At 37.8% G+C, this 14,227-nt stretch overlaps 2 protein-coding genes across 2 annotated transcripts in view; one reads left to right on the forward strand and one right to left on the reverse strand.

Annotated features, from left to right (window-relative positions):
• slc25a26 (solute carrier family 25 member 26) overlaps positions 1-10,977 on the forward strand; it is a 57,192-nt gene extending 46,215 nt beyond the window's left edge. Inside the window, exons 8-10 of the mRNA XM_084394603.1 lie at positions 1,254-1,318; positions 5,023-5,096; positions 9,907-10,977. Of these exons, the coding sequence (XP_084250729.1) occupies positions 1,254-1,318; positions 5,023-5,096; positions 9,907-10,003 (236 nt within the window). The 3' untranslated portion in view covers positions 10,004-10,977. The remainder of the gene's footprint in view (positions 1-1,253; positions 1,319-5,022; positions 5,097-9,906) is intronic.
• Positions 10,978-12,152: 1,175 nt separating this feature from the next.
• lrig1 (leucine-rich repeats and immunoglobulin-like domains 1) overlaps positions 12,153-14,227 on the reverse strand; it is a 38,777-nt gene continuing 36,702 nt past the window's right edge. The window contains exons 17-18 of the mRNA XM_084394601.1: positions 13,324-13,587; positions 12,153-13,075 (exon numbers count right to left, since the gene is read on the reverse strand). Coding sequence (XP_084250727.1) covers positions 12,891-13,075; positions 13,324-13,587 — 449 coding nt within the window. The 3' untranslated portion in view covers positions 12,153-12,890. The remainder of the gene's footprint in view (positions 13,076-13,323; positions 13,588-14,227) is intronic.

The raw sequence follows: 14,227 nt of genomic DNA on the forward strand, positions 1-14,227 counted from the left end.
AAATGGCAAGATACTTGGCTGTTTGGGTAGGATTGAGAAGATCATTCAGCCAGCAAGGAACAAAAGAATAGATCTTAGTCAGGGTAGCTCCATATTTTTATAGAATTTTTGACAGGAATAAAAATGAGGCTGTGAGGGAGAGAATACAGTGCTTTCAATGGATTATACTGTTGTTTGGCAACATACCGACTGTTCAGCTGATGAAACGTCTTTCAAAAAAACAAAATCAGTAGACAAGAACTCCATAAAACAGTTTTAAAATGTGTGAGTTGTGAATATTACATGATCTAGGACCTTTATACTGTGCGTGCCATTGTAAAGACTGTATGTGAAGAGTTCAGATGCAAAATCTGAAATTTTCTTCTAGAATGATCATTTTTATCAAGCTCGTATATTTAACTTCAGCAATTTCACTTAAATGACAATTAATAGGTAATTTTCATTGTCATTTAAGTGAAATTACTGAACTTAAATATACGAGCTTGATAAAAATGATCATTCTAGAAGAACATTTCAGATGGCACTTAGAGGATTTTGCATCTGAACTCTTCATGTCTTTCCCTCACAACTTTATTTTCATCCGTGCTAAATTCAATATGGCGTCTATCCTGACTAAGGTCTAAATCAGGGTGAAACTGTTTACATAAAGTAAAAACTTTTAACACGTTACCATAATTTAGGCCAAGAAAATTAGCCCAACTGCTATGAAAGGTAACAACTTTCCCACTCCAGTTTCGAATTTTTTGTATAGAAGAATTAATTTCCATTGTATACATGTAATTACAATGGAACCATTAATGTACTTACATGTAATTTTTTTGCTTGTTTTTACAATCTGAGGTTTGAGTCAAAATTATATTCAGGGGTAATCAACAGCCTGTTCCTGGAACATTTCTCTAAAAACACATCACTTGTGTTTGGAACGTTCAGCGTTGAGAAGAACGTTTAAAGCTTGATGCTGTTGTTTGTCCGATCCCCTATTAAAAAAGAGAGGGAACTTCTTTCTGTTCTCATTTACGCCAAAACAAGTTTATGAATGTGCATGAGTGTTTACGGGTGCGTGACAGTGCCAGGCTAGTTTGAAAAATTAATCCGCGTTCGCTATTTTTCTCCAGAACGTTTCCATCGGGTGATCAGTGCTGATCTCATGGCCCATATTTACATTTATTCTCGGTGGTAATTATAACATAATTAACACTGTAATTAACCTTGTTTGTGTTTTGTGTGCTGATAAACAAAACGTCTCTTTTCAGGTGGAGTAGCAGCGTTCGTCACGACTCCGCTAGATGTGGCGAAGACTTGGATAATGTTGGCTAAGGTGAGACTTTGAAACTGTTGTTTAAATCTGTCTCCTGATGCCTCCCAGATGGAGCGCAAGGTGAGCAAACAAACGGCCCTAATGTAGACAAAAGCAACAGAAGAGAGAGAGAGTGAAGAGAAAGCCTTAGTAGACACAGCTTGATCCAATAGCAGGGTTATCCAGGGACGCTTCTGACGCACGAATGCACTCCCTCTTACTGTCCGCTGTCCAGTCGAGGCTGCATGTTAGATGTCAGAAGACGTTTGTATATTCAAGTGTAATTTCCAGTTGTCTATGGACTGGAACGGAACTGCACTTCAGAGCTGCAAGGCTGCAGACTTGTTATCTGGTGCAGATGTTCTGTTCCAAAATCTAGGCAGCATTATAAGTTTGATGCAAAGGCTAAGCAACTTCAGCTTCTATATATAATATAAAGTCTATATAAAAAAGTCAGCACACCACAACTCCAAAAATATAGAAATGTATTAACAGACTCTCACACAGTTGAGGTTTTGTGCACACAGGCTCTTCATCAGACAAATAATATTTTTTGTTGCTGAAAAAATTCTCCCGAAGGGACCCAAGCCATACCTATAGAATTTGTTAGTGGGCACTTTTGATTGGACCAATTAGAAAACACCCAGAACACACTACAGATTTTCTGATGCATATGCTATCAATTTGATACGATTCAGATTTCTATTTGATTTGATTCTTATAGTATGTGCATCCGATGAACATCCCATGCTATCCGGTAGAGGAATTGTGAATGGCAGTGAACTGATGCCGTTGGTCACATGACGGTGACAAGACAACATGTCAGATTTGGTGCATCCAAATTTCATTCAAAATACACACATTCATAATATATGGAACATACATTTTGGTAACACTTTATTTTAAGGTGACGTAGTTAACACGTTACTACATGTACTTACTATAGTAATAACAGTACATTAGTACAAATAACGAAACCTAACCCTAACTGTAACTCTATAGTAAGTACATGTAGTTAATTAATATTACTCATTACTTAGAATAAGTACAGTGTAACTACGTTACCTTCAAATAAAGTGTACCCTACTTTTTAACTGCCACAAAGTTTCAAACTAATGTAGTACCTTCTAGACTAGTATGTGATTTCTGATGCAGTTTTAGACTATTGTGCCCTTAGCAACATGCTAACGATGAACAATGTAGAAATCAGTTGAGAACTGCTAATTGCTGCTTATTCTGTTCCTAATCTGTCACCTATGAGGTTCCATAGTAAGTCAGCTGTCTATGTAGATCACCAGGTTTTAGAACAGAGCTATAGTGATGGACCCAACAGTAGAGCCATGTTTAGCATTTGACTCATTAATGCGGGAACATATCATTAAACCAAGATTTGTAAAAAATGGAAAGATGCGATGAATTGTGAAGATACATATAGACACGTACATAGTCTTTGCAATGAAGGGAACCACATTCGGATAACCAATTGATTGTTTAGAGTTATCATAACATCACATCTCTTATCACAATAGTATTAACATAGTACAGTAGTAACAGTAGTAGCAGTATTCTGCAACTTGGCCCATCCTCTGTGAGTAAACAGCCACCTTAAAAACACAAAAAACACCATCATGGTAACTCATGACACTAAAATAATGCAAAAAACATTAACAACATAAGATATAACATAAAACTCTAATATATATGACTGATAAAACTAAGAAGGGAAAGTTCCAAAGAAAAAACATTAAATATGAGCTGTCACACAGAAGCCGCGTTTCCATTACCCTTCAAATTGCGCAAATTGAAATTGCGGATTGAAAATACGCTCAATGGAAACACGTCAATTTCGCAAAAGCTCGCATGAGGTGGTTTTTCAGGCAATTCGAAAAAGAAATATTTCGCAAAACTGCAATGGAAACAGATTTGCGCATTTACAGGTCACCTGACGTAGATGACGCGGTGTGTTTGGACAGAATACGAGACGGAGTTCTTTATTGAATTCATAAAAGACAAAAGAATGACAGAAATACTGGATTCTAAACCTCAAAGAAATGCCACAATCAAGACCTCGAAGCAGATCTGAGGGAGAAACACCCAGAAACACTTCATATGTGTTTCACAGTATAAGGGTCTTTCCTTGCCATTAATGCTTGGATAACACGCCTACGTTTCCTTCCATTAATAATAATAATGTCTAGTGCGGTACGTGGCTGTGATATATACAGTATATAAACTTACCAACGTCCGTTGCCATGATTTTTGGTACGACTTATTGGTTAATTAAGAGGAAAAAATGACGTTTTAGTCGCATAACATCGGTTAATGGAAACGCTGTCATTTCGCAATAGTTTTTTATCGATATTTAGAGAAAAATCGCAAAAGTTTTGCGCAAATCTTTAATGGAAACGCGGCTAGAGATGTCTGGGAATGTCAAATTACAGTTTTTCACTGTGTATTACAAAGATGGTTTGTGCTTTTTAATCTCCAAAAACTACATTTAACCGTACTTTGCTGTAAAATTTCATGACATGTAAGGTTAGATCTATTAAAGTTTTTCACCGTCTAATGTATAGTAAAGGAACTTACCATTAACCAATTAACAGGTTTTTACCGTAGCATTTTTGCAGTCTTTTACTGTTAATCATTTTTAGTTAACTCACCCTCATGTTGTTCCAAACCTGTATGACTGACTGATCTTCTGTGGACCATGAAGAAGATATTTTGGAGAATATTGGAAACCAAACAACATTTTACCCTATTGACTTCATATGTAAAGGACAAAAAAAAAAAAAAGAACATTTCTCAAAATATCTTCTTTTGTGTTCCACAGAGGAAAGAAAATACATATTCATTTTGGGGTGAACTGTCCCTTTACAAATACAACCGTGTGGACTAAGCCAGTTTGCAGTCATAAGAGGTTGTTTACATATAAAATCTTAAGGGTACGGTAGCACAAACGTTTAATTCTAATGGTCAGAGAGAGGATGGGAATGGTCAAGAAAAACTACATTTATACTTGACAAACATTATAAATGGAGTTGATTTTGCATTTGAATAAACTGTTGGCTCCTTGAAGAAGTAGAAAAGTGAGTGAAGGGTCTTTTTTGCACCTGACTCACGCCATTGGCTGACAGAGTGATGTGTCATGCATGCTTCAGGTCACTTCAGGTTGCCTTGTGTTTGCCCAAATCTCTCTCTCTCTCTCTCTCTCTCTCTTTCTCTCTCGGTCCATTTGACCAATCAAAGAAATTGAGACCTCATGTTCAGGCAGGTCTGCTGTACTGTGTGTGTTTTGGCCTACAGACACTCCAGGCGGTTTTCCAAGCCCTGTGGGGAACTGCAGTGTACGAGGCTGCTCAATGTACAGTCAACTCAACAACTTAAACTCTGAAATATGAAAAACTAACCCAGTCTAAATATAGAGCCATCGAAATTAGCCTCAGAATGTGGTGTGCCAGTGTAAAACACACAGTTGTTACGTTAACTCTCCTTCACGGCTCCCTGATATAGATGGCCGTTTTGAAGATGGTGCTGTGGGTTTGCAGAAGAGGGACTTTAAATATAGAATGAGCAAAGGAGAGCTGTTGAACAGGTGGAGACGGTAGAGTATACCAGGAACAGAGCAGAATCGAAAGGAAGACAAAACACAGTGTGTGTTTACATGTTTGACAGGAAGCTTAAAGACGGATCATCCATCATTACTGTGTTTTGTCTCTTTTCGTCAGGCTGGGACGAGCACAGCCAGTGGAAATATCCCAGTGGTTTTGTACGAGGTGTGGAGGAGCCGAGGAATAGCTGGGTGAGTGTCCTGATACTGCATTCCTCAGTCAACAAGGTTTTTTCCCCCATACATTATAAGCCCCTTTTAAGAAACACACAACCACACTTCCACTTCCAAAATTTGGGGTCAGTAAGATTTTTTTATGTCTTTTTTTGTCAAGAAGTTAATACTTTTATTCAGAAAGGACCCATTAAATTGACAGTGAAGGTATTTGTAATATTACAAAAACTTTAAATACATTTAGCTATTTTTGAAACTTGTATTCATCAAAGAATCAAGATTATTGAATTTTTTTTAGCACGGCTTCCACAAATATATTAATCAGCACAACTGATTTCAGCGTTGATATTATTAAGAAATGTTTTTTGAGCAGCAAATCAGCATATTATAATGATTTCTGAAAATTCAGTATTGCCATTACAGGAATAAATCATATTTAAAAATATATTTAAATAAAAAAAGTCACTATATTACTGTTGTACTGTTTTTTTAATCAAATAAATTCAGCCTTAGTGAACATAAGAGACTTCTTTCAAAATTCTTACTGACCCTTAAAATCTTTATTGTTAAATAATTTTGTATTTGATTACACAATCTGCATTGCTTTGTGGGACTGTAGTTCACAATCATTATTGTTCCTTGCACAGATGCCCATTAAGTGATCATGTGAATCTCTCTCTTCATAATAATATTCTTTCCTCTCTCCAACTAAAACTTTTCTGAAATTCCTTCAGTTGATTAACTTTTTTTAGGCAGTACACACAATAGACTCTACGACTTCAAGGAATCCTAAAATCCCTTCCCAGATTACAATATTTAAAACTCTAAGAGAAGCCGGGGCAAAAAAAAAAAAAACCCCAGAGAAGGCAAAGGGGCTCGGCTATGCTTGCATAAAGGGCAACAACTCTGGCAGTTTCACTACTGCATGCCTTGTACAAATTGCCTGGCTTTAAAGCTGTAATTACTGTAATGGCTCCAATTGCAGACTAGTGAAGCCAGAAAGTGCTTCCATGTGTGTCAGACTCAGAGCTCTGCGGAGAGCTTCTAACCACACCAACCAAAACATCGGCAATCAATGCAACCATGCGCTTGTGAGCTAGCTTTGAAGTGTTGCTACCTCAACCCAGACTACAGCCGCATACGGGTAGACCAGGGTGATGCAGCAGCCCACTGAGAGAGTATGAGCTCATTGCAACATTGCTAGCATTAATGAACCTTCAGTTGCAGTGAAATCAATTGGAGCTTTGGTTAGATATAGTGTAAGTTGCCTCCTTTAGAGTGTTACAGTGATGGAAGACCTGTCTCTGATCAGAAATCTACTTCAGTAAGCTTCTGGTAAGCATGCAGTGTTTATAGAGCCATTAATAGGGGTGTTATTAGACCCGTACGCCGCTGACTGACTGGAGATCAGGGCTGGGCGAGGTGATTTCGTCACAATGAGCTCATCTTAATTTCCTGTTGTAGCAGAATGGGATGGTTTGTGGTTTGATTGCAAGATAATGGAAAATAAAAATGCTTTTATTTTTATTGGTGTTGCGATCAGGCTTTTTTTACATGCTGGACGATAAAACAGAATATCTATGGTACATATAGCCATATGTACAGATACTTATTAGATTTTATTACATTTCTGCTATTCACTTTAGTGTGTTTTTTATTTATAATATGAATTTACTGTACGTAAAAAAATCATCTCTCTGCTGATATTGTAAACTATACAGGCCAGCATTTCAGACTCATAAGAGTCATTTGTTAGTGAATAAGACTGGTCGTGTTGTATGTTTGTGGTTCACTAAAAAAGAACCAGTCAATTTATTTGTGAATAATGCTGCGTTCACACCATGCCGTAATTACTGTACTAAATGACATCGTGGACATTCTACAATCTGCGTAATTTTTATTTATTAAAACATTTTTGGGGAATGTATCACAATCTACCTTGTAACCAATCACAGAAATGATATGATCATCATCGAGTGGATCTCTGAGCTGGAGTGAGTGAGTGGAGGCGGGGCTAATTAGCATATTCAAAGAACCACGGATACTAAATGAGGCAAGGGTGTAGAGTTACATTCAAGCTATTTTAAGGCATGAAAAATATTTTTTTTAATATGTAATTTTGGTGATTTTAAGACATTAAGAATAGTCAGTTATATAAATAATAACACTGAATAGCGCACAATAACTGCTTAACTACATTTTACTGCCGAAGCCGATGCCATTTTGAATGATCCTCTATGACATTGCAGTGGTCAGGTGGTATAAGGTAGAACTCTCAGAAAAATGTCTAAAAGTGTGAACAAAATCTTGTAATTACAGTAATTCGGACATGGAGTGGATGCAGCTTTCTGCTAAATTGATTGCTTTGTATGTTTTTATGCTATTTATCAGAATTTTTACTCCACTCTAATCGTATAAGCAACACTCAATGTTTCATCAGTCCATACAAAGTCCCTTTGATGCACATTTATGTTTTCCGTTGCCGAAGATAGGGTCAGAACTGACTCAAAGCATGCATGCGAGGTTTCACGTTTCTCTTTTAGCGCGTGGTCTGAAATGCCAACCCCACGCAGCACAGACAAACTGTCAGAATGCGTCCTTGCTAATTCGTTCCAGGATGAGTGTGTTTGCTCACAGGTCCGCACACACATGCTCACTGTGACATAGCATCTCTCTGTAAAACACATGATCCCAGCAGAAGCATGCTGAAACGTTGAGTTCTGCGAATCACTGGAATAGTCAAGAGATCCCTGACATGCTTGGCACCTTGTACAGCTTTGCAGTTGACAAAATTGATGTATTAGAGGTTACACCACTCGTGACCTTATTTCTAATTTTAGATCCGGCCCACCCCCACTTTCCGACCTCCGTTATCCCCCACAGGTGTCACACTGAAGGACTCGAGGAGGCTGATCCCAAATCAGTCGGTTTGGATGGCTTGACAGGGCATGGATTTGGTATGTTGATTTCATCAACTTTCAAGAAAGACTAAGAAGAAACCGTGAGAAGAGTTGAGCAAGATGAAACAGAACGAGAAAGGAAGCAGAGGGAGCCCAAGCTTGAGTGTTGTGGGTGTGCTGGGAACTGGAGGGACGTGTGTGGATGTCATCTGGCCATCAGTCATGCGGAGAGGCCCCCGGGGGCCCGTGCTTATACCAAAAGCAGCTGCGTGGAAAAGAGCCTTAGGAGACTACAGTACTTTCATGGCCTGTCGCATCCTCTAACCTCTCCAACATCAACAACCCCTACACTGCACATTCCTGCTCAAACGCTCCGTAATCCGTCAAACAACACACTGTCTGCTGAGAAATACCCAATACTTGCGTTATCGAGCATGGCTAATGTTTTATTTTATGCTGCTCTGTGAATTTAATTTCATCTAAAAAGTTACTTCCAAGCTGGTGTTGCTGATGTAGCAGCTAGTGTACAAAATGTTGTAAATGTTAGTTACTAGCTGTCACTTCAACTTATTAAATATTTACTTACACAGACACACATATAAGTGTATGTGTGTATATTTATATATATATTTATATTTATATATATATATATATATATATATATATAGACACATATACACACACATACACACACACATTATATATATATGTGTGTGTAGATGTGTGTGTGTGTGTGTGTGTATATATATATATATATATATATATATATACACACACACACACACACACACACACACACACACACACACATATACAGTGCAATGCATAAGTGAATACACCCATGCTAAAGTTGACTAAAAAGAGGAATAAAAAATCATATTTTGGAAATTGAACTTAATGCCTTAATATATATATATACATTTATTTATTTACGATACATTATTCATTCACAAAGAAAATTGGTGTCCTTAAAGGTTGGATTTTTCCTAATTTTTTAAATTAAGGCATTAAGTTCAATTTCCAAAATATGATTTTTTTATTCCTCTTTTTAGTCAACTTTAGCATGGGTGTATTCACTTATGCATTGCACTGTATATATATATATATATACACACACACACACACACACACACACATATATACATATATACACACACATATATATATATATATATATACATACATACACACACACACACACTCTCACTCTCTCTCTCTCTCTCTCACTCACACACACACACACACACTTACTCTCTCTCTCTCTCTCACTCACTCACTCACTCACTCACACACACACACACACACACACACACACACATTAAGGTCGGAAAGATTTTATTTGTTTTTGCAAGAAGTATTTTTTTTTTTGCTCACCACATCTGTATTTATTGGATAAAAAAAAAAACTGTAATGTAAAATATTTTTTCCATTTAAAATTAGTTTTCTATTTTAATATATTTAAAAATATCATGTATTCCTATGATGTCAAAGCTGAATTTTCAGCATCATTACTCCAGTCTTCAGTGTCACGTGATCCTTCAGAAATCATTCTAATATGCTGATTTGCTGCTCAAGAAACATTTCTTCTTAGTATCAATGTTGAAAATTTATATTTTTGTGGAAACCTAATGTCAAATGATATCATTTTCAAAACAATTCTTGCAAAAGGTGTTTACAAAGATAAAAGCAGCAATAATTCACCTTAAATATACATGTAATAACTGTGCTAAACAAACTAAATGTGTATAATTTTGTATAATTTTTGACTAAAGAGAACCGGTCATAAGAGTTGTTGGTTCAGGAATCAGTTGGCCAACACTATTCACCGATTACTCTGGTTGTGTTCAGGGATCGGGTCACGATTAATCGACATATTTTGTAATTATTATTTCTAACTCTTGCTTTTATATGTTTTGTCATGTCTAAAGGCTGTTCGCCGGCAGCATCCCCAGAGTGACGTTCATCAGCATGGGAGGCTTCATTTTCCTCGGAGCATATGAGAAAGTGCGCCGTACGCTTTTATAAACACCCTCTCCATGGAACAGTGTGGGACGGTTTCCTCAACCCAAACCCTGACTGTACGGCCAGAACCGCAAGACGAGGTCAAGAGGACCAGCACTGCAAGATGAGTGGAGGTTGGTCAAATCTGACTGAGAAGCGCACCCCCTGTCCCAGTTTGAACCGCTGGTCTCGAGTCCACGGCTAGGACACCTGGTGTCTGGATAAAAAGATCACATAACACAGGGGTTTGCATTCCTGCTCATCAGTGCACAACAGATTGAGTTTAACAGCCTGAATTCCACTTATGTTGCACCACAGATCGGGTTCAAACTCAAATGTCATTTTTGCAAACCTATGTGAATTGATTAAAAAAGATTTTTTTTGCAAACATTAATTGGCTATTTGTATTACAACATGACTGCACTGGTCCTGTGCTTCAGTCATGAATGCACTAATTGGAAACAAGTTAAAATACGTTACCAATATTATTCCAGTGGATTATCATTACATGTCGAGTCTAGACTTTGATCCCCAAGCTTAAGCTAGTTGCTCTACCTGCTTCACTATTATTAGCTGAGAAAACACACAAGAGTCGAGCAGAATGCAGAGAAAGACGGATTAGTCCACAGGTGTGAATGTTCGTCTGACCTGTCATGAGGCTTGGGGCACAAGTACAACACTGAAGCAACAGTGGGCCGGTCCAGTCAACAAACACCTTACACTGGCATGTGCTTTCTGTCCAAACACAGTTAGAGATTTCTGTGATTTAGCTGTTTTGGGGTTTGAGGGGGGGCACTAACTTAACCTATTCATGCAAAGTATTTTCAACCAGTGCATCAAAATAAAGACACAAACCAGAGGGAGTAAAAGAGCAACATGTGACTTTAATAAACACTTGTCATTTTGACACTTCAACAGTTTTAGCCATGTGGGTGAACAGCTGTGATTAGAGTTCATTGCAATAAATTCATCTGGTGTGACCCACACATCCGTAGAGTTAACAGATGTGACCTAGTGAGGTTCTTCACAGAGCTAGATTACACGATTCACCAGTTACCCACAGTATCAAAGCACTGCTATGGTCAATTTCAACTTTTGGGGGTTAAACTGGCATTTGCTGTAATCGAACTTTACAAAACTTTTCCCCCTAGTTTAGTAGTAGAGATGTTTCACTATTTGGCCTAAAAACCTTGGCTGTTGACATGAACCAGTTTGGCTCAGGCTAACCAACAAAGACAATATGTAGCTTAGCATTAGTTGCTTAAGTCCTGAGACTATGAGAGATTAGCTGATGAGGGGTTCACTTATTCCCGTTTTTTTTTCCCTTTACATGTAGACATTCTGTGTGGTTGAAGGAAGACCCTGAAGGCCAGCACACGTAGCTTTTTTGAGACGCTCTTTCCCTTTCGTGATTTGGCAGCATTCTGCTTTTGTTAGCTAAAAGTCAGTTAGAACAAATCTCTCTAAATGTTAATTGTTGGATCATTTGTTATTTTCCCAAATGTTAAAAAAGGCGGTCAACAAATACATTTAAAAATTGGGTTCAAATACCACAGGTAGGTGAGTGAAGCAGCTTTTGGTGGCATGTACCTCTGATAACGGAAGAGCCTCGATTGCATCAGAATTTCAGGCTGTAAAAATGTTCAATTCATGTGTTATAAGAGTCCTCAAAGTGCTTACATTTTCCCTTATGCCAATATTTGCAATTTCTGTACCATAACGGACCTGAAATTTCAATGCCGAGCTTTTCCTTCATCACAGACCAGAACATACATTCTGACAAAGGAATATTCCAGGTTAAACACCAGTTAATGATCACAAATACAATATATTTTCCCTCAAAAATATAAATTAAGACAAACTTAATCTACCATTCAAAAGTTTGGGGTTCGTAATATTTTTAAAATGTTATAAAATATTTAAATATAAGTCTCAGTGCATACCAAAGCACATAAATACAGTAACATAATTAAAAATACAGTAAAAACTGTATTGTGAAATTGCAATTTAACTTCACTTTTAATATATTTTGAAACCTTGATACTTTTTTTTTTTTTTTTAACAGCATTTAATTGAAATATATATTTTTGTAGCATTATAAATGTATTTATGGTCACTTTTGATCAATTTAAAGCATCCTTGCTGAATAAAAGTATTAAAACCATAAGCCTAAAAACAAAAATATTACAGACCCCAAAAAAACATTTGATCGTTTCTATGAATTTTGAAGATTTTGTTAAATTCCATTACTTTTCTAGGCATAAAAAAAGAAAGTTCCTGATATTTCCAGGTTTTCTGACCATGGGAACCCTGTATCTTATTTAACCTAGAATATTCCTTTAAGGCAGCCTATTATGATCATTGGGTTATTTAAACTTCAAGTGCATGACAAAATTCCCATTTGTGAAAGGAAAAGTATACAGACATCTCCCAACAAAACATGTGAATTCTTTGATCTTGCAATAAGGCACTGCTTATAAAACTGGGAAAAGCAGGAGAGATCTGTAAAGAAATAGAAATAAAATAACCACTCTGATCTCACCATGCAGCGAATAGAGTTAAACACTCTTTTGTAAAAGTTCTAGAATACATACATTCATATATTTATATATGAAAACTCTTATGTACAGCTCAAAGCCCAACGTTATAGCACTCTGTCATACATTTTGCATGCGTCAAATGCAAGCCACATTTCTGAAGTGTGAACAAAGCCTCCCTGAGGAGGATTATATCTATATACATCATTAACGCTCGCATGGGACGCCATCGTCCCACTCAAGCTTCGCCTTCAAACTCCGGACGCCCCTATTCTGCATTCAGATAGACGGGGGCAGCTTTGTCTGTGCCCCTCAGTGTGAGGTAGCAGTTCTCAGTGCAAAACAATAAAAAAAAAAAGAGTGATGGTGCGGTGTTAGTCACTGGCCCGCCCGAAGGATTCACTCTCGCTTAGGGAGGCATCGGGCGTATGAGCGTGTCCGTTGGGTAATAGAGTCTGTGTAAGCTCGGACCCAATGTCACAGTCCCCAGACAGGAGCTTTACTGGCCGATGGTAGGTCTCTTCAAGTGAGGGTGTGTCTGACCGATTCACCAACAGTCCTGACAGAGGATAAGAGAAATTAGAAAATAAGTGAGGTCAAACACTATTCTAGTTGTGAAAAACAAGAAATATTATCGCTGTAATAAGTCAATGTGAAGTCAATCAAAACTAACATTAAAAAACCCTGTTTTCGCTAAGTGATGGCAGTAGCAATGATTTATGGGACATGAGTGAGACTTCTTAAATTTATGGCTGTCTAAAACACAGCCACGGAGCAAAGGATTGACGAATCCCTCATCATTCTCACCTTTTCGGTCGTACTGGTGCGATGAGGGCGATGTTGTCACCCTGTCGTGGTTGGTGGGAAAGATGGGAGTTTGACACTCTTTCCTGACCCCGTTGGGTGTGCCATTGCAGTGTGGTTCACCAGTGTTGTGGCTGGTGAACGCTGATGTCTGGTGTGTCTGCTGATACTCCAGGCCTGAAGGGGGCGCTATCCCATGAGGGAGGAAGTTGCAGTGTTTGGAGTAACTTGTACCGTTTTCCAGGCAGTCTGTACACACATCATAGCCTGAAGCGAGAGAAGCTTGTTAACATATGATGTTATGCGAAGATCATTTAAACGGACACATAAAAAAAAAAAAAATCATCTATTTTGTAAATGAAGGTTATAGATCTTATTGTGAACTAATCATCAATGCATAAGGTTTTTTGAATTTTTTACCTTGTACGGTTTAATCAACTTTATCACCGGAACACCTCTCTAGTGACACATGCAGGACTTTTTTAAAATAATTTAGTCGCTTAAACCCCGCCCCTTTCTTACAATCCACTTCAAGCTCGCATTCATTTTTGAGTGCACCACCCACATCTCACAATCCAATCAACCCCGCACTACATTTTCTACCCTAAGGCCGTGTGTCCACCAAAGCGATTTTAGCCTGCTGAAAACGCCTAGCTGTGCGTTTTTTTCAGTTGAGACACTTTGCTTGTTATGATACGGAATATCTGCGAAAATGTTACTAGTATCTCATTTCACACATATTTTGTTTCTGTGTTGATTCTATATTAAAATGTCAATACAATGTACAGGGGTGCAAACACATGTATGGTCAAAAAAGAGAGAGGTAATCGAAGCCCTCGTCCCGCGGCGATACTACATTGCCACCATCCCCAACCCACCCCTATAGGCACATAGAGTAAAATGAAAT

Source organism: Rutilus rutilus, assembly GCF_951802725.1.
Source record: "Rutilus rutilus genome assembly, chromosome: 22".
In the NCBI taxonomy this organism is placed as follows: domain Eukaryota; kingdom Metazoa; phylum Chordata; class Actinopteri; order Cypriniformes; family Leuciscidae; genus Rutilus; species Rutilus rutilus.